This window comes from Puma concolor, chromosome C2 (genome assembly GCF_028749965.1).
Source record: "Puma concolor isolate L17-30 chromosome C2, mPumCon1.1.hap2, whole genome shotgun sequence".
Lineage (NCBI taxonomy): Eukaryota > Metazoa > Chordata > Mammalia > Carnivora > Felidae > Puma > Puma concolor.
The window spans coordinates 48,992,646-49,020,553 of NC_141675.1; the positions used below are offsets into that span (position 1 = coordinate 48,992,646).

General features: G+C 36.5%; 2 protein-coding genes and 1 long non-coding RNA gene across 6 annotated transcripts in view; 1 reads left to right on the forward strand and 2 right to left on the reverse strand.

The window, feature by feature from the left end:
* DHX36 (DEAH-box helicase 36) overlaps nt 1-16,006 on the reverse strand; it is a 51,245-nt gene extending 35,239 nt beyond the window's left edge. The window contains exons 1-5 of the mRNA XM_025912901.2: nt 15,685-16,006; nt 8,137-8,261; nt 7,156-7,387; nt 3,308-3,346; nt 1,818-1,988 (exon numbers count right to left, since the gene is read on the reverse strand). Coding sequence (XP_025768686.1) covers nt 1,818-1,988; nt 3,308-3,346; nt 7,156-7,387; nt 8,137-8,261; nt 15,685-15,945 — 828 coding nt within the window. The 5' untranslated portion in view covers nt 15,946-16,006. The remainder of the gene's footprint in view (nt 1-1,817; nt 1,989-3,307; nt 3,347-7,155; nt 7,388-8,136; nt 8,262-15,684) is intronic.
* A 116-nt stretch (nt 16,007-16,122) lies between these two features.
* LOC147577242 (uncharacterized) overlaps nt 16,123-27,908 on the forward strand; it is a 387,792-nt gene continuing 376,006 nt past the window's right edge. For 2 of the 4 annotated variants that reach the window (XR_015240064.1, XR_015240066.1), the window contains exons 1-2: nt 16,123-16,234; nt 17,166-17,259. This is a non-coding gene — a long non-coding RNA (uncharacterized LOC147577242). Of the gene's footprint in view, nt 16,235-16,267; nt 16,689-17,165; nt 17,260-27,908 lie in introns of those variants that run through there. The other 2 variants (XR_015240065.1, XR_015240067.1) reach the window with 1 other exon arrangement.
* The window catches only part of GPR149 (G protein-coupled receptor 149), a 69,170-nt gene continuing 66,932 nt past the window's right edge, over nt 25,671-27,908 (reverse strand). Inside the window, exon 4 of the mRNA XM_025914102.2 lies at nt 25,671-27,573. Within this exon, the coding sequence (XP_025769887.1) occupies nt 26,998-27,573 (576 nt within the window). The 3' untranslated portion in view covers nt 25,671-26,997. The remainder of the gene's footprint in view (nt 27,574-27,908) is intronic.

Below are 27,908 nucleotides of genomic sequence, written 5' to 3' on the forward strand. Positions count from 1 at the left end.
TAAAATTCAAGGGTTCTAAAACCGGGTATTGTCCCTTAAAAGCTGCAGACTACTGCCTCTTATGTTGACTTTTCACTTTCTCTTAAAAAGCCCTTCAAGGCAAATTCTCATCGCTATTTTCAAACTGCCTTTCTATATAGCATCCTCTCATTCATCTCTACCTTTCTTTTGAACTTTTCTAAAACAGTTAGAAATCATGATCTAAACTTATAAACCTTGTATATAATTTGAGGGCAAAGTACTTTTTGTTCCTCGAGATTTTGTTTTTGGTAGAGATTGGTGTTGCTTCATTCCTGGTTCTTGGTTTTGTTCTAAAAGTTATGGCTGCCAAAAATTAACTTGGAATTGATAATCCAACACGGATTTATGTAACTAAAAGTAACCAATAGACATCTTGTGACAGAACAGTGATTTATGAGATTAGAAATAGAAAATGGCATAATTAAGAAACAATACTTCAGAAATAAAACTTTCCAGTCAGTACATCCTGTATACACTGAGTTAGGCCACTATTTCACTTTTTATTACTTACTAAATTGCCCATTCAAGTACCAACAGATCTTGGAAAAATAAACAAAAAATAACCTAGATTTCTTCCAACTGTCAATATATATGTGTAATATTATATTAGTGAAAATTGATCATATTTTTAACTTACTTAAATCTAGCTATATAATTGTATTATACCAAAAGTGGTTCTTTTTTGCCATTCTGTCATCTTATATAATTTCTAGAAATATGATTCTACCAAAAAGACTACTGTACTTTCTTTAGAAATCATAGTTTAAATGTATACTGTTATTTTCTCCAAAATATTGTCACAATTGGTAACACAGTCTAACCAAATTCTTTATTAAATGACCTGGAGATGATAAATAGCAGTATCATACAACTAAACATAACCGTAAATCTTTATAATTTAAATTTACACAAAAAACCATGCAACACTGAAATAAATTCACTATACCCATCAAATGTTGCAAGAAACCCCTAACATATTAAAAAATACATAACCCATACATTTAACTAGGTCATCTAACTAAACAAACAGAAATGCTGTTTGTAATAAACATGTACCTAAAAGTATTAATAGGATAAACCTAAAATAGTATCTTAATTTTTATGATAAATTCCCTCTTACTGAGCAATTGCATTAAAAAATTTAAAATGCAGCTAAAATATGCAAGGCTTCCTGCTTTCACCATCAGTGTACTTACATACTGAAAAAACAATCTGAGAACCAAAAAACAATGCTGAATGAATCAAGTGGTAACATTTAAAGCATCTATACTGATGGGGATTATTTGGAGTTTATAATCCCACAAAAATTTATCAGCTTTCTCTTCTTCTAATTTTATACTAAAATTTACCTGAATTTATAATTTATCTTAAACTCATGAACATCTATTATAAGAGGTCATTCAAGATTTTGGTCTTTACTACCAAATATTTAGTTTCAAAACAACACATCCTAAATCTATTTAAGAACCATTACAAACCTTCAAAGCGGTTTAGTTCCAGCAAGACTAGGAGGATGGAAAATAAAGTGGGGAATTTTAAAATTTTTTTTTTTTTTTAACGTTTATTTATTTTTGGGACAGAGAGAGACAGAGCATGAACGGGGGAGGGGCAGAGAGAGAGGGAGACACAGAATTGGAAACAGGCTCCAGGCTCTGAGCCATCAGCCCAGAGCTCGACACGGGGCTCGAACTCACGGACCGCGAGATCGTGACCTGGCTGAAGTCGGACGCTTAACCGACTGCGCCACCCAGGCGCCCCATAAAGTGGGGAATTTTAAAAAGTGAGACATTACTTACCGAAATGGCACTAATTCTTCTTGGCTGAGTACAAACTATCCTGCATGCAGATCCTTTTCCTCTTTCAATGTAGTTATCCAAAATGAACTGAGTAACTTGAGTAGTTTTTCCACAACCAGTTTCACCACTTATTACTGTTACTTGATGGTTATCAATCATATTCACCAATTCCTATTTCAAAATGGAAAATAAGTTGAAGAACATCACATAGTGACTAACTCTGAAAAAGCAGTAATCAAAATACCATCAAACTGAAGGTAACCATTTTTAACAAAGGTATTAATGCATTTAAAATTTTGTTAAATGCAATGCTGACAGTTTGTATATCTGGGTCTACCTGTTTTCAAGAGAAAAGCAGCATCAAATTATGAAAAAAACAAACACAAGGCACTATGAAAGGAAAACACACCAACAAGAACTAGAAGAGACAGCTCTAAGTTCTACACCTAAGAATAAACATTAAAAAGAATGCTGAGTGTAGGACTACTGAGTACAAGAAAAATCCCAATACCCAACCAACTACTGAAGACATTAAGGGGTTATATCAAAACTCAAACAATATGGCTTTGTCTGCAGAACAAGTTTTGTATGCTGTTCCAGAGAACAAGGAAGTCTATAATGTATTTCCTTTCAAATAATTAAAGTTTGTAAATACCTAAATCAAAGGGGTAAACTTCAAATATCTGGAAAACCTCACATTTGGGGAAGGTCTTTCTTAAAACTTTTAGATAAACACTAATATTTTTAATAGTAATATTCACTGTATTAATAAGACCATCCTACTACTTCAAAGTAGTATTGGAGGTTATTTTTATCTACATTTTGAAAACTCACCTTTAAAAATTTTCCCATCTACTCTAACACACTATACATATATCAGAACAAGTTCCAAGTTTAAACAATGAAATTATAGCTTGTACAGCATGTGATTAATTCATTATTTACTGGGGGGGGGGGGGGGTCTCTGAGTCAAGTAATACATAGTGAACACTTTGTCCTCAAGAATTTACACCAGCCTAAGGGAGGAAAAAACACTGTGGCAGGTGGTACTTAACCAAAACTTTAATCAAAACAAAGTAAGGCTGAGAGAACAGAGTAGGATGGAGAACTGTATTACTCTCTATAAGGTAACTATGTAATAAAGCATAATAAATTAACTAAAGTACTCTATTTTCAGTAGTCTCAATTTTAACTAAAATGTTTGGTCTCAAATTAGGAGTAAGGGTATTTACCCAAGATAACTTACATGTGAAAATTCTATTTTTCTTAAAGTTCTAAACATTTCATTTTAGACAGAAATGAGAAAAGTTCAGGAAAATGGTTTCATGACCATTTTTTTCTTTTGGTCTTTCAAAAATTCAAAAGAATAAAATGAACTTTCAATAATATCCTTCAGAGGAAAGTTCTTTAGTTTGTATTTTTTGATATAGATCTTAAAAGAATTATATTTTAAGTATTTTGCAAATTAAAGGATATATTATTTATTTTACCTTTTGCATTCCATATGAAGGCAGCTTTTCCCTGAAATGCTGAAAATTAAAAACAATTGTTAATTTTCACAAAAGAATCAAATTACAATCATGGTAATCAGAATATATCATAAATATGCTAGAATCCCAATATATTATTACTTCATTGATTATGTCAAGTATCAAGACTTAAAAAAGAATTTTTATAAAAAAGAACTCATGAACTTAACAATCCCCTTTATTTTTAAAACACTGAAAAAGAGAATTCCATTACATTCAACAGAGTGGAGACACTTTGAGTTAAAGCGGCAGTAAAATGCAATCTGATCTGTCGTCTAATATAGCATTCTTCTAGTCCCTAAATTACTTTTACCATCTTTTGTTTGTTTTATATATTCATCTTAGATTTGTTTTGCTATCACAATTCATTTTCCCACCCATCAATCCACCATTTACTAATCCATAAGGCACTGGTACAGATTAATTACTTATGGGTACTTGCCTTTGAGAATCAAAGAAAATTGAAAACAAGTAACATGTGGGGCACCTGGGTGGCTCAGTCAGTTAAGCGTCCGGCTTCGGCTCAGGTCACTATCTCACAGTTCGTGGGTTCAAGCCCCACGTCGGACTCTGTGCTGATAGCCCAGAGCCTGGAGCCTGCTGCCTGCTTTGGATTGTGGCTCCCTCTCTCTCTCTCTGCCCCTCCCCTGCTCTCACTCTGTCACTGTGTCTCTCAAAACTAAATAAACATTAAAAAAATAAATAAATACATAAAACAAGTAATATGTGAAGAAAATCTGGTCCTACCATTTAAGAGCTAAGATCTTAAGACAAACCTGGATCCTGAATCCCTCAAAGGTTGTATCTCATAAGGTTGCAAGGAATCTGAATGAAAAACCTTTGTATAAAAAGTAGCAGTTTCTGACACATATAAGCTACTTAATTTTTGGTGAATTGCAACTGAAACACCCAAGAAGAAATGATTAACTCCTGTATCTTTTATTTGACGATGTCTTTGCAATTCTGAAAACCTACACTACATGAAAATGACATACACTTAAGAGTATTATGGTTTACAATGACCTAGGTACATTATAACATGAAAAAACCATAGCTTTAATAAACTTCCTTTATTAAAAAGAAAAAAAAAAGCAGTAAAATTAGAACTGTCCCAGTATATTATTGCCATTTTTCAAAAATTTTTATTTCTTGAAATATTGCCCTCATCTTTTGCCTACCTGATTTGTCAAAATAGGAGAATAAAAAAAATCCCCCACTATTTTTTTTATTGTGATGTAATTGACATACAACATTATAATAGTTTCAGGTGTATAACATGATTCAGTATCTTCTTGTACTATGAAATGATTACCACAGTTAAGTCTAGTTAATATCCATCATCACACATATTTACAATTTTTTTCTTTATAACAAGAACTTTTAAGCTCTTAGCAACTTTCAAATATACAGGGTAGCATTACTAACTATACGCTATATATTATATATTAGCATTATATATATAACACATTGTTAATACCTTAACATTATATATATATATTAGCATTATTAACTATGCTATATATGCCTGCTTGGTTATGGTCAGTCAGGTAATTCTCAGTATCATAAAAAACAAGGCAATGTGATGACCTGAATGAATTCTAGCAATTTGAAACAAGTTGCCACACTTTTGTTGGTAATTTATTATAATACATTATTTAAAACCATTTAATGATTTCTAGAAGTACTTCATGTACTTCAATGTAACCATCTCAATATAGAAATATATAGAAGCTCTCCCATTAAATTTGAAACTAGCATTAACCACATTTGCTTTCTAAATATGTAAATGCTGAAGATAGTTACAACCCAATATTCTTTATCAAGACAGACAACCCTTCTATTTCCTAATTTCTGGCTGTAACCCTGAGATATGAGGCAATGAACATTATAAGCTGCTTGAAGACAGGAAATGTCTTATTAGTCTTCAGAAAACACAGCACAATGACAGACATGTAAAAAATGGAAAATTAATGTTTATTAAATAAATCATAACAATGGCATATTACCAAAAAGGATTAAAAAGTTGAGCTCTTAAGCACATCTAACTTTTATTTTATTTTTTATTTTATTTATTTTGAGAGAGCAAGAGCACAAACAAAGGGCAAAAGGAGAGGGAGACAGAGAATCCCAAACAGGTTCCACATGACCTAGGGCTTGATGGCACAACTGTGAGATCATGACCTGAGCTGAAAAGAAGAGTCAGGGGCTCAACCAACTGAGCCACCCAGGCACCCAACACATCTGAATTTTAGACTGGATTCTGTTACTAGCTGTGCAACTGTAGATAGGTCACTTAACCTAAGATATTTTCCCCTCTCCATCACAAATATGCAGAATTTCTTACACAGGGGTGTTGGGAGGTTTAAATGATGTAGTACATGTGAAGTCTAAGTGTCTAGCCAATAGGAAGAATGTTTTACACATTTGTTCTCCTAACTTCCTTACTGGATCACTTACACATTTTTAATATTTGAGTCTGTCCTCCAAACAAAGCAGAGAGATAGGAGCTAAATCTCCTTCTTCCTAAGGCTATAAAAGAAGCTCTGCTCTCAACCACAATAATCTGAAATGATTAAACTTGAAGTCTCCTGTCCTGGAATCATATTTTCACTACATAGGCATCAAAAAATTACACAATTCCCCTCTGGACAACCTTACCTCAACTGTTTTTTTTTTTTTTTTTTTTTTTAATTTTTTCATTTTTGAGAGACAGCGACAAAGCATGAGCAGGGGAGGGGCAGAGAGAGAGGGAGACACAGAATCTGAAGCAGGTTCCAGGCTCTGAACTCTCAGCACAGAGACCGACACAGGGCTCAAACTCACAGACCTGCGATCATGACATGACCTGAGCTGAAGTTGGACGCTTAACTGACTGAGCCACCCTGGTGCCCCACTTTTTTTTTTTTAAATAATTTTTTTAAGTTTATTTATTTTGAGAGGGACAAAGACAGCATGAGCAGGGGAGGGGCAGAGAAAGTGGGAGAGAAAGAATCCCAAGTAGGCTCTGTGCTGTCAGTGCAGTGCCCAATGCAGGGCTCAAACTCATGAAACTGTGAGATCATGAGTGAGCCAAAACCGAGAGTCAAGACACTTAACCGACTGAGCAATCCAGGTGCCCCTTTACCTCAACTGTTCTAATCAGGATATCCAACCTGATCAACGACAGTCAATGGATCCTTTCTTTCCTAAGGGACAGGTGATATTCTGCCTTTCTCACAAAGAATAATACATATTTGCATATTAAAGATGTGGCCCTCAGAATTTCCTCATTTTCTCTTAAAAGAAATACACGTGAACATTTTATTACATCTATCTCTAGAATATCTACAAAGCGTAAATTTTATGTTTTAACAGGAAGGGACCTAAAAATATCTTGCCTACCATAGAAAGAACATACTGAAAAACTCAGAAGAATTTTGTTCTTGTCACAGTCTTATCTTTAAAATGCTGGTGAACATATGTACATCATAACTTTGGGGTATTTAATTTTATCATCTGTAAAAGGAAGGAGTTGGATTAAATGGTCTAGACACCTTACAATTTTAACCACCTTGTCTCTTACGACATCTCACAAAACTGTCCAAGAAAGGTTCAACTAATTTCTTCCCCTCACTATGTAAGCTGCTGTAGGTTATATGCAATTCCACTCCCAATGCTTTTCTCTGGTATAAGAGAAAGAATCCCCACAGAGAACAGTCTATAGAAATACCACTGATCTATACCACGTAGCTACTTCTAAACGTAAATATATTTTTATCAAGTGTGAGAAGAAATGACAAAAACTTTTTCCACATCTTGCTTTCCATTACCTGCATTTCAATATACCGAGGGTCACTTTTTTTCTTTTGTAAATCTTCCAATAGATGTTGGTCTAAGGTTACATCAGGTTCATTTTCTTGCAAGAGATACTCAGAATCTCGGTCAATATATTTGTCCCTGATTCTAAATGTCCTCTTTTCTTGATTTATCAATTTCTTTTCCTGGTCCTCAAGTTTTTTCTCTGAGTTTGGTTTGCTCTCAGCAGGAGCTTCAGTCCCGTAACTATTTTGACAAAATAAAAAAATGATAAAAGGTTAAATGAAGAGCTGCTACAGCCCTGAAACAAAACAATATGCTATTTACTTTAAAATCACCAGCTATTATTCTTTCTTAGATCAATTATGAAAATACTTAGATTTTTATAATGAATTCAAAGTTTTCCTCCTTGTAAATAGATATTACCATACAAGTTATTCCTTGTGTAGCTAAAAAAATTAAAATTCACATAAGTCATCCCTCCATTGCAATGACTTACCGTATTTTTCTGATTTTTCTAAGCTTCATTTCACAACTTCCATTTTCTTCCTGCCACCATTTCTGAGTGCTTATAAATGGGATGCTACATTATAGAGTCCCAGAAAAACCTCTCTTAATTTTTCCTCTACATGGTACAGCCCCCGTAATCATCCTAAAATAGCAACAATTTAACTTCTTACAGATTTCTCCCAGAATTTTGGAAATACAAAGATGGTGAAAAGGAAAACAATAAACAATAACTTAATAATGATCACATATCCAAATAGACTATTCCTACCATTTAGCTTTCTGTGGAATGAATGTGCCATCTGGATTTTTTTCAATCTACCACCAAATACAGTCAGTCTATATAAGAAAAAGGCTTACTTCAAGGTTAAATTTCACTTATTGAAGAGTCTAAAGAGGTTATTTTTATTATCTTTTTTCCCCCTAGCCAATGCTATGAAAGAAGTGTTAACTCGGTCCATTCTTTAAAAGAATGTGTTTTGCTTTACCCGTGATCTTCAGGAGCAAACCAGGATATCTGTGCTTCCGAATCTTTATCATTCTTAGCTTGGACTGAATGCAGCAGCTGCACAATTTGTTCTTCTCGACGTTCATCCATGTGTACTACGGCTCTCTATTTTGTGCAAAGCAAACAGTATCCTTATCAACACTAGAAAGCATGTACAAAATCATTTGATAACTAAAACAAAAGAGCAGATATATACATATCCAACATTCATATGAAACCTAAAATTGCCCTACCAGGTGCTCTAGTCCGATTTCACTTCACAGACCTAATGTTAATATTTTTATATATATCCTTTTTCTGCTATATATACCTATAAAATTAGCTGCAATATAACCGGCAAAGAAAGTACATTTACATCCCTTACTAAAACTTCGGTTCCTTTCTCTTCTACCCTCTCACATACTGATTATTATAAATTTTTCTGTCTGAAATTTTCAAAGATACTCACAATTAAAGTTACTAAAACACAAATGTTTGGTTTAAAAAAAAGCTAATTGAAAACTGGAAATAATATTTGGTGGCAATGAGCACTTTAAAGTTCTTACAGTAAAAAGATGAATACATTACGAAGAAGGCTGAGCTCAGAGGAAATAAATAAAATTGATCAACATTCATGAAGATGATGCTCCAATATGGTGATGATGTAGCTGCTTCAGAAGAGAATTAAACAAACAATACCGGACAGGATAGGAATTACACTGTACACAGTAAGAACAAGAACTTTTACAACTGTTCTTTTATAATTGGATATTGTAACTAGTTGAATTTAAACAGAGTAGTTAAGAGAGGGTAGATTTTTCCTCAAGTGTGCAGACAGGAAAGACGACCAAGATATTAAATGAAAAAAAAAAAAAAAAACACCAGTTGTAGAAAATATATGCAGCACAATCTTATTTTCATTATTATTAATATTGAAAGATTATTCACTTTATATCGTACATTTTTGCAGTATGTCTTCCAGATGTATTTTTTTTTTTTTTTTTAATGTTTATTCACTTCTGAGAGACAGAGAAACAGAGCACTAGCAGGGGAGGGGAGACACAGAATCCGAAGCAGACTCCAGACCCTGATCTGTTAGCACAGAGCCCAAGACGGGGCTCAAACCCACGAACCGTGAGATCATAACCTGAGCCAAAGTCGGACACTTAACTCACTGAGCCACCCAGGCGCCCCCAGATGTATTTCTGACACACAGTAGTAGATGCTGCAGAGAAGTTTGCCAAAAGGATGAATGGCTCAATCTATTTTTTGCAATGAATGTGCATGACTTTTGTGTTAAATCCATTTTTCTCTTTAAAGAAATACACAAAAAGAATACAAGCAGATCTCTGGGAAATTCCAGAAGACTTTTGCAACTTAACTGAAAAGTTTACTAAAACAATCATTATGCTTATACAATTAAAAAGTCCAAACTCTGGCTGATAGGAAAGCCGTAAGGAAGCACAGGTTAGAGCAAAATCTGTTTATTGACAGGTACTAAAGCCCATCATTTTTTTTTTAACTATACAGCATGAAAATCTCGTTAAAATGGTTTATATATCAGACTAATGTATCTCTTCATAGTATAGGGTATGTAGTCTCCACCAAGACTAGGAGCTTGTACCTGGTTTCTCCTAGACTGCTCTACGCATCTTTTTTACCTGTGATGATTTTAATTTGTAAAGATCTGCTGTAAAAAACCCCAAAACATTGCATATGTCACCTCTTCAGAGTTCTGCAATTCCTTCTAGTAAATTACGGAACCTGAGTGGTCTTGGGGACACCCAACACAGAGTTTCATTATTGGAACATTTCTGCCCTATACTTTGAATTCTGTAATGTCCTCAGCACATGTTAACATTTATTGCTTTGTATACCTACATGAAATGGTTATTGAGTTTTTTCTTGGCAGTTAGAAACTACAGGACATTTTAATGATTAAAGACTACTCTAGGAAGGAACCCCAAGACATAAAGTCATTATCAAGCAAAGTTTCCTTAATTTTTCCCAACACCTCAACCACCCAAAGGCACTGTTTCTTCTGTTCACTTTCAAAATGGGACAGATTAAGCACTTCTTCTCTGAAGAATGATTTATTTCCAATTGAAAGTCACAGAATAGCATTTCTTCAACCAAGCAAAACCTTATATTTTGAAGTTTTTTTTATCTCTACCAGCAGAACAAAAGTCTTCTCACCTTGCTGTATGAGTTTTAGATATTCACAAAAAAGGCAGGATGACTGAAAAATGAAAAAGCCCCTGAAAACATAATTTACACTTTTTTTTTTTTATGTTTACCTATTTTTGAGAGAGAGACAAAGTACAAGCAGGGGAAGGGATAGAGAAAGAGGGAGAGACAGAATCTAAAGCAGGCTCCATCCTCTGAGTCATTCAGGGCAGAGCCTGATGCAGGACTCAAACCCATCAACTGTGAGATAATGACCTGAGCCAAAGTCGGACGTTTAACTGACTGAGCCACTCAGGTGCGCCCAATAATTTATACTTTTTAATAAAAACACAACTTATACCTCCTATAAATTGTTTTTAACAAGGTTCTCCCACAATGAGGCTCCAGAGGCTATGGGCAGTGGAGATTTTAGGAGTGCCAAAATTCCAAACATGGATCTAACCTTTTTTTTTGGTAGGTTACTTCCTCCTAATCTTCTACCAGTGGTATCACCCTTCACTCTACCTCACCCCTCAAGCATGGAGAATCTCAATCATGTTTTGGGTGTCATGACTATTTTATTTTATCATGGCATTTAATTTTTTTTATTGTTTTCCCCTTTTTTGGACAACCTCAAATATCCTTGCTTTTAGTCATAAATTCCTGGCAAAGAAGATCCACAGTGATATCCAGCAAATTGTCTACGTTTATTAGCTTCTAATTGTGTGCAACTATTTTAAACCATTACCACCTTCCTGTTTACCCTCAACATTTCACAAAGAAAACAAAAACAAATGGAAAAGTCCTCAACTGATTGCCACCAAACCCAAGTCCACCTGTATCAGAATCTATCCTTTGTTCTCTTCCTTCCCATTAATGGAATTGGGAGGCCATTTTCCTGCTTAAGGTTGATTTCTCCACTAAACTCTGCAGTCCAGTAATTCCTTTCACCTCCTCAGGGCTAATTCTTCTATTGAGATTTACATTCCTTTCCTAAATCTCTCTCTGGTAGTCATTAGCCTACTGATCAATATTCTGGTTTGCCTCTTTCCAGGTATATGGTAGAAGTACATTTTCCCACCCATGACGTAAGCATGACCATGTGACTTACTGGCCAGAGAAATGTAAACAGGAGTCTCTTAAGAATCAGGGCAATTTACTGTATTCCCTCCAGCTGCCACCAAAACCAGCTACTTTTCAGATGGGTGGAGCTCTGTGAGCCATTCTCATAAGGAGAACTCTCAACCTAACTTTCAATGGTCCAGTAATTTGAGTAGAATAGCAACCTTTGCTGTTATAACTCCCTATGATTTGGAGGCTGTTTACTACTGCAGCATAATTTAATCTACCTGATAAACGTTTCCTCTCCACTGACTCCCTACCATCAGTACATGAACAGGAATAGAGTCAAATTTCTTCACCTTAAAAAGAAAAAAACGTTTATTTATTTTGTGAGACAGAGAAAGAGTGTGTGCACATCAGGGGTGGGGGCAGACAAGAGAGGGAGGGAGAGAATCCCAAGCAGGCTCCACACTGTCTGTTTGGAGCCGGACTGGGTCTCAGGAGCCACGAGATCATGATCTGAGAGGAAATCAGAGTTGGTCACTTAACAGACTGAGCCACCTAAGCCTCCCAAATCTCTTTACTTCTACAACACAAAATCCTCTTTTGAATCCACCCAACCCTATCAGATACTGCCCTATTTTTCTTTCTCCTCTTCACAGTAAAACTGATTGATAAGTTCTCCATTTCTTCACCTCTCCTTCACTAGTCAGCCCCCTGCAATCTGGCTTTTACCTCCACCACTCCACAGAAAGGGCTCTCATTAAAGTTGCCAAGGACCTTGTTGCTAAATCCAATAGACACTCTGAGTTCTGACCTTACTTGACATCTCTGTAGCATTTGCCACTATTTGATTACTTTCCTGTTTTCATACACCCTTTGCTGCCTTCAACACTGCTCCTGGATTCCAAACACCCACCTTATTTTCCTCTTCTCTGGCTGTTCCTTCCTAGATAAGAATCTATGAAACTTCTCTTACTCCAACCCTTAAATTTTCTTACTCTACACTGAACCCTAGTGATCTCCAAACTAGCAACACTGACACCATTTGGGATTCTGTCAGGAAAATAGTATCTCTCACTCCACCCTCGTCCCACATTTTAAAAAGGTGCCAAGACTTTCAAGTCTGAAAAACAATGATCTATAGAATTTAGGCCTGCACCCACTTGTCTTCTCCATTCACTATCCATAGGACCTACTATCCATAGGACCACGAACTGCCAATCTAGATTTCTCTAGGCATCAGATCCACAGGGCCTCCTACCTCCCTGAAATCCTCACTTTTATGCCCTACAACATCAAACTCAGGGTCCTTAAGCTGAGTCTATCTTCCTCCATCAAGCCTGTTTCTTATATAGTCATAAACATGTCATTTATTAATACATACTTGCTTTCCCCTTCCCTCCCAGATAAAATCACTTCTGAATCACCTAAATTGCTTTAATCTGTCCACTTTCTTCCATCCATCTTCATGTACTAATTTAAGCTATCATTTCTCACCTTAATTACTGCAAAGGCTACTTAACTGGTCTCCCTGTCCCAGAACTGCCTCTTTTCAGTTCATTCTCTATACTGGTATGAAAATGAATTTAAACAGGAGTTCCTAGGGGCAAGTCAATGAATTTCAAGGCGCTGCTTATTTTTCTAGTACCAGGCTTTTCAGATTGTTGCTTATGAAATTATATTAAAGAATCATTATATCAATTAAAAAAAAAAGAGCAAAAAAGATACCAACACCACACTCAGAGCAATGTACAGATAATTATCATTTTATGAAACTTTTTGTTCAGTTATACATACCTGTACACTAGGCTGCAAATTAACATATATTTCTTCCTGTGGGAAACTGTCAACAAGTTTGAAAGCCACTGCTCTGCCTTCATCTCACCACACTCCAACACCCATGCTCTTATTCTTTCAGTTCCTTGAACATGTTCCTCTTGACCTCTAAGTTGTGGCATGTGCTGCTGCCTCTGCCTGAGAATCCCTTTCCAAATCCCCCAATTCCAAACATACACACACTTCGCTATCTTCCAAGTTTCACGTTAAGAGTTATTTCCTCTGGAAAATCTACAATCTTCCTAGTCTGAGTTAGATGATAATCCACATTCTCCTTTTGATATTTTAACATTGTAAACTATCCCTGTAACAGCCCCTAACACCACAATTTCTTTAAGGTAGGGCCTACACCCTATTAATACAGTGCTTAAGGTAGTGTCTCAAACATATCAATCATTAATTTAAAAAAATGAAAATTGAAAGAAAAAGAGCACATTGTTAGAATGTGGTAACTTTGTAAACATAGGGATTATCTAAAAATTAAAAGTTAGGGAAATTGGGAAGCAATCATATATGGCTGAAGGTGGTCAAAAAAAAAAAAAAAAAAAAAGGTAGGATGAGCCAATCATTGAAAAATGGTCATATTGAGATAGAGAAGACGGAGGTGCATTTTAGAGAGAATGGTAGAAGAATCGTAATACAAAGCAAAAATAGAAGTATATTTACAAAAGCTACAATTACATCAGATTGGGAACATGGGCTCAGAGTTAAGTACACAGAGGGAAACGTAGTATATTGAAGCTATATTACCAAGATTCCTGTAAAACATGTTAGAATGCAACTGAAATATATTCAACTCAGACAGATGTGACCTGGCTTCCAATCCCAAATTGTGAGCTAGAGAATGAGGCAATCTACTTTTTGCTTTTGAAAGTACTGTGAGCGGTTCTACAAAGGACAGACTCAGTGGAGAGCAGGAGTGGGAGCCAAAAGACTAGTTAGGAGGCCAAGAACACTGAACAAAATAGTGGCTTGATCTATGGTAACTGCTGTGGAGACAAGTCGTTGGATTTGGGATATATTATAAAAAGAGCAGGCAGATTTGCTGAAATGAAAGAGAAATATTAAAGATAAATCCTGTTTGGGAGTTGCAAGTGAATAAATGGTAGTAACATTTACTAAAATGAAGGTTTGGGAAGGGGTAGAAATCCAGAATTCCATTCAGAATGATCCATAACACAACTAGCTTCAGGTGGAAATAATGAGCAATTTTTCCTGATTAAATTTTTCATCTGTTCGCATATTTTCCCAACCAATATCATATTTCCCAGTATCATGTTTCTTTAGATCCCCAGGGCAACAGCCATAATGTGAGCTAAATAAAACTTGATGAAGAGTAACTTTTCTAGTTACTGTGCACATCCTTTTATAGCAATCAGCCAATTATCCTTGCAATGTCAAGATGACTTAGATGTGCTCCCCTTCATTTAAAAAAAAAAAGTCTTCTCAATGAACAAGTTACTTTTGGGCTGACAAACATGTACGTATATATATTTTTTAAAGAGAAGGTGATAAGGTGTGAAGATAAATGGATAGTGCCAAAAAATCATTTTGATGAAAACGACACGGATAAAAGAAAAATAAAGAAATGGAATAATTTAAAAGCAGAAGCCTAAATGAGAACTTAATTACATACATTCAGTACCTAACATGAAAGGTGCTTTTAATGAAGTTACTAAAATGTTGTTCTCAGGCTTATAGTATGAAAGCTTCTGTTTAATTTAAAAAAAAAAAAAAAAAAAAAAACTAAACTAAAATAAGCCACTCAGCGAACTTTAATGCTTTCCTTACTACAGATCTTCAAGACACAAACCAAATGGGCCGGGCAATTACCAACGCGAAGAGACTAAATAATCTCTTGAAACGTCTCCTATTTCTAGGATCCCACGTTTCCTTCTCAAAGAGGAGCTGCTACTCATCAGAAACCTCCCCAGCCCAACATAAAAACAAAAAACCTGGGTTTGTGGCTATTTTTTAATGCTAAATATGAAAGCTAGGCTATTCTTCTGAGCGATCTACATTCAAAATAGTACTTGACAGCTTTTATTCCGCGCAAACTTGTATGTATCAAGAAGGCCGCTATTTTCGAACTCTTTGGGCAAAGAACTTAAATAAAAGTGACCAAAATTTTTCTAAGGGAAAGGGCGGCCAGAGATACTAACACAGTGATACCCCAATGAAGTTAACTTCCGATAGGACGTGAACTTAACATTTGTTTTGTTCACAGTTCTCACGTCCTTAAAGCAAAATATACATCCAGCCTGCACAAATCCTAACTGCTCCAGGTCAGATGAGCATGGCTAATGTTAAACTACATAATATCCGCTACCGGAAGTTGTAGCATAATACCTTTGCACACTTGATTTTCATTTCACACAGCACATGCATGAGTCAAGGAACAAAAAACGAAAAGGTTAGGGGCGGCGGAAGGGAAAAAGCCTGTCCTGCCTCATCCCTCTCCACTATCGAGTTTCAGATTTACCTCCTGCCTCTCCGCTTCCTTGTTCTTCTGACCCTGTTTCTTCGCATACCACAAGCCAATTTCGCGGCCTTTCAGGTGCCCGGGATGTCGGCCTCGGCCGCCTCGACCACCTCCTCCTCCGCCGCCGCCGCCGCCGCCTCCAGAGCCTCGGTTCCCTCCATGGCCCCCTCCATGGCCCCCTCCATAGCTTCCCCCATAGCCCCCGCCGGAGCTGCGGGGCCCGCCATCGCGGCCCCAGCTCTGATGGTAGTCATAGCTCATTGTCCCAGCAGGCTACAACTCGTGAGAACCTGCAACCGCTAGAAATGGCGTCCGGGCCCGGAAGCTAGTGCACGTCCACTTCCGTTTTGCTTCCGGCGCCCAGCGCGAGAGGGAGGGCTATTGGAGCGTCACAAGTAGCTGTTTCCGGTGACGTCAGGGAGGACGACATCTGTTATCAGGAAGTTGGCTCAGGTGAAGTCTTCTTGGTGTGCCCGCAGTCCTCTATTTTTGTACCTCTGGAGGGAGAGGGAGCAAAAGGCTCGCGGGTTTCCTTACCTACACCAAACATGTGAGGAAATAGGTTTTACTTTTTACTTTCTTATTATCCATGATTAAATCCGGAATTTGCGTCCAATTAGGCCGTGGATAGTAAACATCTGTTGACACAGTAAAAGAACCTGTGGATCGATGCGTTTTCTCCTAAAAGTCTTGAAAGAAATAAAAAAAGAGTTCATATTTTTGGGTTTTTTGGTAGCTACATCTTGAAAACAGCCTGACACCAGTTTGAAATACATAAATATAAAACTGCCCCTGCCTTTCTTAAAGGATTGTCATTATTTACTGCCTTTATCCAATAGGGTGCAGGGGACACTAGGTTCACTAGGGGACATCCAGTTCATTTACATATTTTCACTGATTTAAAGGTGCTAGGGATACTCACTGAACACGACAAGTGTGGCACCATCTTTCATTTGCTTACCGTCTTGAGAAGATAAAGGCAAAAGAAATGGTTGTGCAGTGAGGTAAGAAAGGAAAACGCTGTATGCTTTGAAGGGGTCCAGAATACACCTCTGTGGCATAAAAATTACTTTGAGCAGAGGCATTCAATTCCTGAAATCTTGGAACTTCCTAAAAGCAGAGCCTCCCAGAAGGATTCAAAAGAACTCAATTGTCATAAACCCCTTCCCCTGGGAGAGGAACTGATAAGATGGACTTATCACTGGAGACTAGAAGTCAGCATTCCAATGTTAAGCAGGCTAAGCAGGCATTGCCACAAAACTGTTATATATCCCATCTATTTCGTAAGAGCCCATTTTTCCTTCCTAGAAGTATTTTCCCATGAGTGCCTTTCTCCTCCTCCTCTTCTCCTATTAAGAGTGGTGTATATGCCATCTGTTCTACCCATCTGTTGAAACACATTTTTGTATGAAGTCCCATGGGTATGTGATTAAATTTGTCTCTTTCCTTGTTAATCTGTCTTTTGTCATTTTAATTTGCAGGCCTCTAAGAAGTAAACCTAAGAGAGTAAAGGAAAAGATTTTTCTTCCCAACAGCCATAGATGTTACTGCAAAATAACTTAATTTTGGAGTCAGGTAAGTCCTTTTTAAAGCACTAGAGGTTAAGCAGTGACTTTTGAGATAAGTAGACTTTAGCCAGACTAATGAGGAAGGGGAGAGATTATTCCAGGTGGAGGAAAGAATGTGTATGAGGGAAAGTGATAAAATATTGGAGACTGAGAAAACTCTACACTGAAATTTAAAGACTGTTGGAGAAGACCAAAGAGGTAGAAAGGAGCATAAGCATGGAGGAACTTATATACCACATAGAGAACAACAGTAAACTTTAAGTAGGAGACTGATTATTTTTGGCTGTTTTGAATAGAAAGAAATGGAGGAGGCAAAAGTGGATATAGAGAGGCTAGTTAACAGGCTGTGGTTTAGTGGAGGCAAGATGGAACATGGGAAGGACTGGGATCAAGAGTTATTTGGAGATAAATATGTCAGATTTGATGATTCACTTGATATGGATAATTAGAGGAAGTGGTCAGATAACCCTTGAGTTTACGATTTGAATGACTACCAAATAAGAAGGTACCATATCTTGAGATGAAGAACACTAGATGAGGAGGATTTTTTTTGGACTTGAGGGAGGGTTGAGTTAATGTGTCTAAATAATACATGTGGAGTTTGAGGAGCCTATGAAACATCCAAATACAGATGTCTAGAAAGTGGTTGACTACATGAGTTAAAAGCACAGAGAGAGCAGACGAGACACATTTTGGTAGTCCTTGGCAAATATGATTAAAACTATTGAATAGTTCCAATAAATGTATTGAAATTCATTGGGCATACCTATATGACAAGTATGTGAATTGTTCAGTAGGTAAGATTGAGTAGGCATATTGGGGATGGTCGCGGCAAAATTTGAAGGAGGTAGTGTGGGTTGTTAGGTGAGAAAGTGTTATGAATTGAATGTGTCTCCTCAAAATTTATATGTTGAAGCTCTAACCCCCAGTGTAGCTGTATTTGGAGATGGTGCCTCTAAGGAAAGAAATTAAATGAGTTCATGAAATTGGGGCTCTAATCTGATGGGATTAGTGTCCTTATAAGAAAAGATACCAGAGAGCTTATCCTTTCTTTCCTCAGAAGAAAGGCATGTGTGGACAAAGAGGCTATGTAGAAGCCAGGAAGGGTGCTCTCACCAGAGAACAAATCTGCTGGCACCTTGATCTTGGGCTTCCCAGCCTCCAGAACTGTGAGAAATAAATTTCTGTTGTTTAAGCCAGAATAATACCATAAATAAGTGGTACTTAATTATTTAAACATGGTATTTACTTATTAAACCAATAAAGTGGTTTTTTTAAAGTTTTTATTTATTTATTTTAAGAGTGAGAGAGAGAGAGCATGCATGGGGGGTGGGGGGGTGGGTGTCATGGAGAGAGAGGGAGAGAAAGAGAATCCCAAGCAGGCTCTGCACTGTCAGCACAGAGCCCGATGCACAGCTCGAACTCATGAGCTGTGAGATCACAACCTGAGCTGAAGCCAAGAGTTAGAGGCTTAACTGACTGAGCTTCCCAGATGCCCCTGAAGTGGTTTAATACCACTGAAACCTGGGGTATTTGTTAAGGCAGCCTGAACAGAGAGTAAGTGGAAAAGAGAACTAATGTTTATTTGTTGCTTAGCATTTGCTGGGTATTGGGCCAGGCAATTCACATTTATGGTCTGCAGAATGTGACCCTCATAGATGTGCACATCCTAATCCCTAAAACCTGTGAATATGTTAAACTACATGGCCAAGGGAAATTAAGGTTGCTAATCAGCTGACCTTAAAATGGGGACATTATCCTAGGTTATCTGGATGAGCTCTGTGTAATGGAATGTAGGCAGCATCTAGAGCTGGAAAAGGAAATGGATTCTCCCTTAGAGCCTCCAGAAAGGAATACCCCTTGCCAAACCCTAAATTTTAGCCTAGTGAGGATCTTATCAAAAGTCTGTGCCACAGAACTGTGCAGTAGTAAATTTGTGTTAAGACTCCAACTTTGTGGCAATTTGTTATGGCAGCAATAGGAAAGTAATATGATATTCCATATTTCATACAATCCTTATGAAAACCCCAGAGAGAGAGGTAGTGTGATCTCTATTTCCTGATAAATTCTATTATTTTCCTTCACCTCATGTTTGTTGATCCTAAGCAGAATCTTAGTTATAAATTTAAAATTACCATGTTTTCCTGACTTCTTCAGCATGAGATAGTATGGTATTGCTTTAGGCTATTGCTTTAGACATACACTTTAGAACAAATGGGAAGAAAAGTATCAGTTGGTACTTTTTTTTTTTTTTTTTTTTTTTTCCTGCTTTGGTTGGAACCAATAAGAATTCTTTGGTTACCTAATGCCAGAAAACAAAAGAAATGACTGACTCATTATAACTGCCATTGTTACTCTTGCTGATGCTCTGCTTTGTGCTGTGCTCTGGGAATGCTGAAAGATGTCTTTCTTAAATGTAATCTCCACTAATCATGGGCTGGGCACAGAATGCAAAACTATTGCATTCACACCCATGGCGTTTGGTATCTAACTCCCACAGGCATGGACCTCCCAGTCCAGTGACTCCCAAGATGGCAGCTAGGGTGAGCCACACAAGACCACACCATTATGGGAAACTGCCAGTTTTCCCAATCTCAGGAAATCTCTCATTCTCCATTTTCTTTACCCCAACCCTGTGAAACAACTCTAGCATAATTTTTCATGGGCCTAATATTCATGAGGGACTGGATGGGAATTTTGTTTAGTGTTCCCCTTGGAAAATGGAATCCTTAATGGACTCTGACCTCTTCTTGGTGGTGGGGAGAGGGGACATGCTGATAAGAGTAGTCTTAGATCTGTAAAGATCTGACTGTTTTGGGGTGGAGGTAGGGAGACATGGAGAAAATGTTTCCTTCTTATATCAGGAAAAATACTGGAAAATTATCAAACAACTCAATAGAACATCTTGTCACATAAAATTTGGGGGCTCAAATTGGTAGACATTACCTATTTCCTTTTTAATTAGTATAGGTTACCTATGTTTTGGGGGAAAAACACCTAGATTAGATATAACTTGCTTCACAACTATAGTGTGATTGGATAACTTATTGTCCAATTCTGTGAGAGTTAAAGAGGACACTATTAATTGTTATGCCAGGAAAACAATTGTAAATTGGGACTATCCCATGCAAACCAGATGTTTTGTCATTGTAACTATGAATTACTGCCATTGTCTGCTAATTCTATCTGCTTCTCATAAAAAGAAAGAAAAAATGGATTTTAGTATTCATGTTAAACATCTTCTTGAATGTTTTGCATAACATATTTTCCCTTGAAAACTACATAATCTAATTCAATTAGTGGATTTTTCGCTGCCCAATGTAAGTAGACAATCTGGGAATTTAGGGAAAAATGTTTTGAATGAGTACTAAGAAAACAAATTTTAATACTTTTTTTCTCTATAAAAAATAATAGAAATACAAACTCTTAAACTTAAGTAAGTAGCTATGTATCTTCACTACTGTAACCAGCTGACCATGGATTTATCCAAACCCTAATATTTTTTGACCTTCACATTTTAAAGCTTCTGGGGATTGCATTTCTGCTAAGTGGTGGAGACTAAAATTTGCTCCTGAGGTATTTTTTTTCTTTTTTTCTGGAAAAATTACTCAGTGAGACTATGCTTATGTTAAGGTACAGATTGTCCTCTGTAATAAACTGTTTCAAAATAATGTGACTCCAGGAACCTAAATCATTCTATGTAATATTGCAGAAGATTGTCATTGCGGTCATTTTGTATTTGGGTTTTGATTGCCCAGTGCCAGCAAGTTCCTGCTCATTCTCAAGAAGAACATGTGATTTTGTATTTGTGTATGTGTTCTTTGTGGATTTTGAAGTTGAAATCCCAAGACTGTAGGAAAGACATACAAATATGATTTTTTTTTTTTTTTTGTATCTTGAGTTGGAGAAGAAATCACATGCACAAATTGATCTATGTTTGTAGCAGTATAGTCTGTTCTAGAATCAAGACCAGATAACTCAAACCCTGGAAGATGTGCCATTCTTGGATTGTGGTATGCATCTGCATCTTGTGACACCAGGGATGGGGCACTATTTACATTCTAATAGAGTGTGGTGTATTAGTGGTGTTAGTGCTTAGTGGGGTCATAGCATGTGTCAGAGACTGGATAGCTAGCTGTTTGCCAAATTTAGGTTTCTTCTTCCTCTGCACAGATAGGTCTATTTCTTAACCTCCTTTGATGTTAGGAATGTCTGTATACCCAGAGGTCTCCAGTGTAGCAGAAGCAGCAGTGATTGAGGTGCTGTTTTTCCAGGCCATCCCTGGAACAGTCCTTGCTGGATCCTCTCTGCCCTTTGCCCTTATGCCAGCTTAATATGGATGAGGATAATGATAATAAAAATGAAAGAGTGGAACTACAAGATGGAAAGAGCCTAGACCCCTGAACCATACCTTAGAAGAGAAAGTCTCAACTACTTTTAACTGCTTTTAAAAGCTTTTAACTGCTGCTGCTTTTCTTCAACTCTTTCTAGTCTCTCTTTTTTTTTAATGTTTATCCATTTTTGAGAGAGAGAGCATGAGTGGGGGAGCAGCAGAGAGAGAGGGGGACAGAAGTTCCGAAACATGCTCCATGCTGACAGCAGTGAACCTGATGCGGGGCTCGAACTCACGAGCCGTGAGATCATGACCTGAGCTGAAGTTGGATGCTGAACTGACTGAGCCTCCTAGGCACCCCTGTCTTCCAGATCTTGTGCAAATTCCTCTTTCTAGCAGACACTAAATCTGAAACTTGCCAGCAAAAGAGACTGGAAAATGTAGTTTTCAGGCTTCTAGCCTCTGTGATATGTGGAGGACATTAGAAACACTGGGATATTCCAAGGTATTAACAGAAAATAGATGCCAGAGGTAATTTTTTACCTCAAATTACAGGCTCCATAGAAAAACATTTAAGAAATGTAAGTGGAGAATCTGGGTGGCTCAGTCAGTTGGGCGTCCAACTCTTGATTTTGGCTCAGGTCATGATCCTAGGGTCATGGTATCGAGCCCTGCATCAGCTCAGCATGGAGCCTGCTTGGGATTCTCTCTGCTCCCTCTGCCCCTCTCCCCAGCTCACATGCGCACTCTTTCTCTAAAATAAATAAATGAAAAAAACTTTTTTTAAAGGAATGTGTAACTTAGGTAGTTACCAAGGAAATCCTTCCTATTTATTGAATCAGAATACAATACCATCACCATCTCTGTTGCTACCACCCTAATTCTAGCAAATATCATCTCTAACCCAGACTATTAAAATAACCTCCTGTTTGTTCTGTAATCGTATTTGTACTTGTATCGCCTTTTCCCCTTGACAACAACAGACAGTGGTCATTTGTGATTTTGTAATCAAATGTGTCATTTCTTTGCTCAGAACCCTCCGATCACTTCCCACCTCATTTAGAAAAAGATTCAAAGTCCATACCTGGTCTGCAAGGCATTAATGGTCTGCCTCTCTGTGCTTTTATTTGTCTTTATTTCCAACTACTTTTTCTCTCACTCTTCTGCATTCACATTGACCTCCTGGATGGTTTCGTCAAATACCAAAGGCATACTCCTACTTCTGGAAACTTGATGCTCCCTTGGATAGAACTATGATTTCCCTAGATACACAGCATGTTTCATCACTTTATTTAACTCTCTGATGAAATAGTATGTTATCAGTGAAGTGTTTCCTAACTAAAGTATTTGAAAAAACACTCCTTCCATCACTGTCCCTTTATTTTCATTTTTTTTCCTCATCATTTTTACCTCTGGTACCTACTTTCTATCAATACATTTAGCATTACCTGATCTATCTATCTGTCTATCTATCTATCTATCTATCTTGTTTGTCTGGGTGCCTTGGAGCAGCCAAATAGTAACAGTGTGATTTACAGTAGGGGTTTTGGGTCATTCCTTATCAGCTTGACTTCCTGAGGAGCTGGAAATTAGTCATGTGAGCTGTCAACCATGCTTTACCCTACCCCTACCATGATGGAGCCCCAGTAAAGACTCTGGATGCCAGGATTCAAATGAGCTTTCCTTGTTGGCAGTATTCCCTATATGTTATCATACGCTGATGCTGAAAGTAATGCTATCTATGACTCCATGGGGAGAGGATAACAGAAGCTTCACATTTAGACTTTTCCTGGACTTTGCTATATGTGATTCTTCTCTTGGCTGATTTTAATCTGTATCCTTTCCCTGAAATGCACTGTAACTGTGAGAATACAGCTTTCTGTGAGATCTGTTGGCTGCAGTTAATTATTGAAACTGATAGTGGTTTTGGGATACCCTAAATTTGCATTTGGAGTCAGAAGTGAGGGAAGTCTTATGTGGACTGTGTTCTCTAAATTTGCAATTGGTTCAAACTCATACAAATGTACATATATGTGTGAGTGTGTATGTGTGCGTTGTTTTTGTTCAGTCATAGTCCTAAGTACCTAGAACAATTTCTAGCATATAGCAGGCATTCTATATGCTATAATGATATAATGTTACAATAAATGAATCAAAGTAACTTAATAGAATAAATAAGAAACTAAGAGAAAATCTGTTTATGAAAACCAATACTAAAAACCACGTTGAGAAAAGCTTTGAAACACTGCATAACCAAATGGTTTTTATTACATTCTGAGTAATACTGTGATGGTTACTGTCTTCAAAATGGTTGCCTCTGTCAGTCACAACTCTTGGAACTCTTTGGGATTATATGTGGGTTTATATTAACTGGGAGTCTTAGGGATTATGTATTTACAGTTTGTAGGAGTCACCACCAGATGGTGATATTTTTATTAGATAATAAGTAGTTTTTGAATTCAGATTCATGAATTTATAGAGGAAAGAAATAAACTATATGAAATATTGAATTTATTAATAATAACAGTATAACAGAGTAAGCTATTTAAATATAGCACAAGATATCTAAAAGGGTATTTCCTATGCCAGAAATACATTTTTGCAGTCATAATCACTTAAAATTTTTTTTTAACGTTTATTTATTTTTGTGAGAGAGGGAGACAGAGTGCAAGCAGGGGAGGGGCAGAGAGAGAGGGAGACACAGAATCCAAAGTAGGCTCCAGATTCTGAGCTGTCAGCACAGAACCTGACTTGGGGCTGGAGCTCAGGAGCCACGAGATCATGGCCTGGGCTGTAGTCGGATGCCCAACCAACTGAGCCACCCAGGCGCCCCATGCAATCATAATTGTTTTAAAGAGTAGGTAGAGTTTATACTGATATAGTTTAACCTTACTCTTTCTTTCTTTCTTTTTTTTACAGTATAATTTATAGTCAAGTTGGCTAACATACAGTGTATACAGTGTGCTCTTGGTTTGGGAGGAGATATTCCTGCGTAGGCACAGCCCCTGTTGATTTTTCTTGTGGCTTCAACTATAATTGGATTGGAGTTTGAAGTATTACAGAATAGTATAATGATGCTGATTAGCCTCTCAAACTAAGGTTTTGGGCTAAATAATTGAACTAATGTGTCAATACAGCACAACTTTTACATGCGTCTGTGTACAGTTAATTCAGCAGCTAAGGGCAATTAAATGGGAATATTGTAGGTTTTTTGTTTTTGTTTTTGTTTTTTTTGTTTGTGTTGTTTTGTTTTGCCAGTTCTCCTAGCATAGGCCCAAGTCCAGTGAAAAGAAAATAGAACACAGGAGGAAAGCACAGTATTACTGTTTTCCAATCCAGTTCTGGTGCTCTTTAAATATTGATTTCCATTGTCTTCTCCTATGCATTAAAGAACTGTGCCAGCTAGAAAGGATTTATTTGTATTTAAATCTTTATTATTTTTTTTAAGTTTTATTGTGGTTCTGTTTCTAATTTCCTTTCTGACAGAAATTGTACTCAAAAGCAACAAAATCATCTTTCTTTTTCATAAAATTATACACCTAAATTTAATATATCAAAACTTACCTTTTACAAAGCATTATTAGAATATTCAGTTCAACTTTACTTTTATAACAGGCATTTAATGCCATAAATTTATAATATTTGATTGATCTGGCCATTTGTCATGATGGTAAAATAGCCCTCAATTTTAGGGTTATAAAAAGGCTCTTAAAATAAAATATATTTAAATAAATAAATAAATAAATAAATAAATAAATAAATAAATAAATAAAATATATTTGTAATGGTAATATATTTGAATTTGAATTTATGTGTTATACATTATTTGAGGCTTGTTTTACAAACATTACTAGTTGCATTACATTTGGTTCCCAAATTCAGAAGATGAGATACTGAGAGATTACATGAGAGATAAAGTCCACTGAGAGAATTATTTTGAAAATGACTTCTTGATGGCCAAAAAAAAAAAAAAACAACTCTTCTGGAGATGAAATGTCTGAAAGTCCATTTCAAATAATTTAGAATTCTGATTCAATATAAAATAGAAACCAAAATAAATCATTAAAAGAATAATTCACTCAGTCTGTAGTAAATAAGATATGTAAGATGTGTTGCACAGTTAAATACCATGTAGAATGTCAACTCAATAACTTTGGAAAATAAACACTGAAGTAATACATTTAATGTATGTTTGAAGAAAGATCAGAATAAACCATTTTTAAGAAACAAATTAGTCTATAGTTTTTGAGATATACATTACTAATAATTGGACAAGGTGATTCCTACATTTTTGCAATGTAACACATTTAAAAATTAATCTTGAAATGTATATCTTACACTCATTTAATAATATGTATTGAATTTTCTTGAGATACACATCTTTGAGAAAAAAACCAAAAAGTACCTAAACTTAGGACAATATTTGTACTAAAATTTTCTATCCTTTAAGAATAGCTAAGAAGGTTTGCCAAATCTGCAGCTTTAGAAACATACAGTTTTACTTTTTACTTAGTGGATTTTCCTCTGCTTTACCTGGAAATTTGTTAATCTAGTTGAGCATCCCTCACGGAACTTAATCTGGCAGTGTTTTTCCCCAATTTCCATTAAAGTAAAACAATTCTAGAAATGATGATGTGTACATATACAACCTTTTCCAATAATATTTTAGTTATGGACTACTAATTCCGCTTATAACACACAACATTTTGTTTCAAGGGCAGTCTTGACATTGTAAAAAGATGAAAGGAAAATACATTTTAGAAAGGAAGAAAAACATTTAGTAAGCAATTCATATTTTATGGAAATGAAGGAAACAACTATTTACAGATTATGGACATGCATGTTTCAAAGATGGAAGCTAGCTAGTTTGCCTTTTTACATGAGAATATATTTTCTAGACATCAGTGTAAAGCTAAAGCAGTTAACTGTAATGAGCTTCTTTTGCTAGGCACATGTAGGCAAGTCTCTTCAAATACAACTCAGAATTTTGCTACATTTCTTCCATTCCCAAAATATCTTTTTATCCTTTGCAGTAAAGTCTAGTATTATGTGTTGAAACATGAGAATGGTAATAATATATTTATTGAATTTATACAACTTTCTGTTTACTCTGAAGATGACAAAGAGGCAAAAACGTTAGTATATGAGGCTGATATTTGATCTAGAAAACAGCCTAGGAATCAGATAAGAAACAAACCTTTAAATACCACAGTGTGTGATCTACAGGTAATACATCAAAAGCACTTAAGTGTTTACACTAGTTCTAGCTGCTCCTCCTAAAAACAATTAACTACTAAATCTGTAATGCTTATGTAAACCAACAGGTTATAAAGGAAATCAAATAGCCTCAGAACAAAATCGTTAAGTAGTTTGAACTTGCAGATCCGTTCTTGCCTTTATTAGACCAAATGATCACAAGTTACCCTTGCCTTCTTCCTCTCTTTTTCTGTAAGCTTTATTTAACAACTGGATTTCCTCCTGGTAGCCTTCCTTCTCTTGATGCTGCCTTTTACTGTTCTGCCTGTGTGCTTCAACAGTGTCCGGAATGGAGATGTTGATATCACCATCAGGATTACTTGTAGGTAAGAAGAGAGAGTATGAGGCTGTTTCCCCTAAATCACAAGAAACGAATCTGTTTTCTTTTCTCGAGTAGCGTAGGGATGGAGATCTGACCTGTGTAGAGGACTGGCTGATGTTGCTAATGATTGACACGGTATCCAAGGCTTCTTCGTTATCACAAATTTCAAGAACTTCCAAGTGTATTTTCACACTGGTGTCCGCAAATGTGGAGGGAGAATCTTCTGAGTTTGGTTCATGGCCAACACTTTTGGATCGATAGACTTCTATTTTCTTAGAGGCTGGGGTTATCTTTTGTCCTTCAGCACTTACCTCATAGGTAGAAAGAGATAGGGTTTTCCCTGTAGGTGCTTGGAGAGACACAGTCCCCTGGAATGCACACAAGGGAATGGCAAGGGCACCACCAGAACGCTGGGAACAAAAACAAAATTGTTACTATTGAAACCTAGTTTCTGAAATTAGGCCATTTAAAAATTTACTTTATTCATCAAAATGGTAAAGTTTTTTGTTTTTTCTGTTTCAGACCCATTTCCCTAGAAACCTTTATAGATATGGGTTTTAAATTCTGCTATTAAACCACTATAGTTTAGTTTCTCCTAGGTCAAATATAACACCTAAATGAGGACAGCCAGGAACCTTTCTTTGAAGGTGAAGAACATAATTCCACAGTTTAAGGCAAAATTTGTGTTTTGATGGGGGCAGTGGTAGGTGTTTCCAAAAGCAGAATTTGGGCATAAAATTGAATG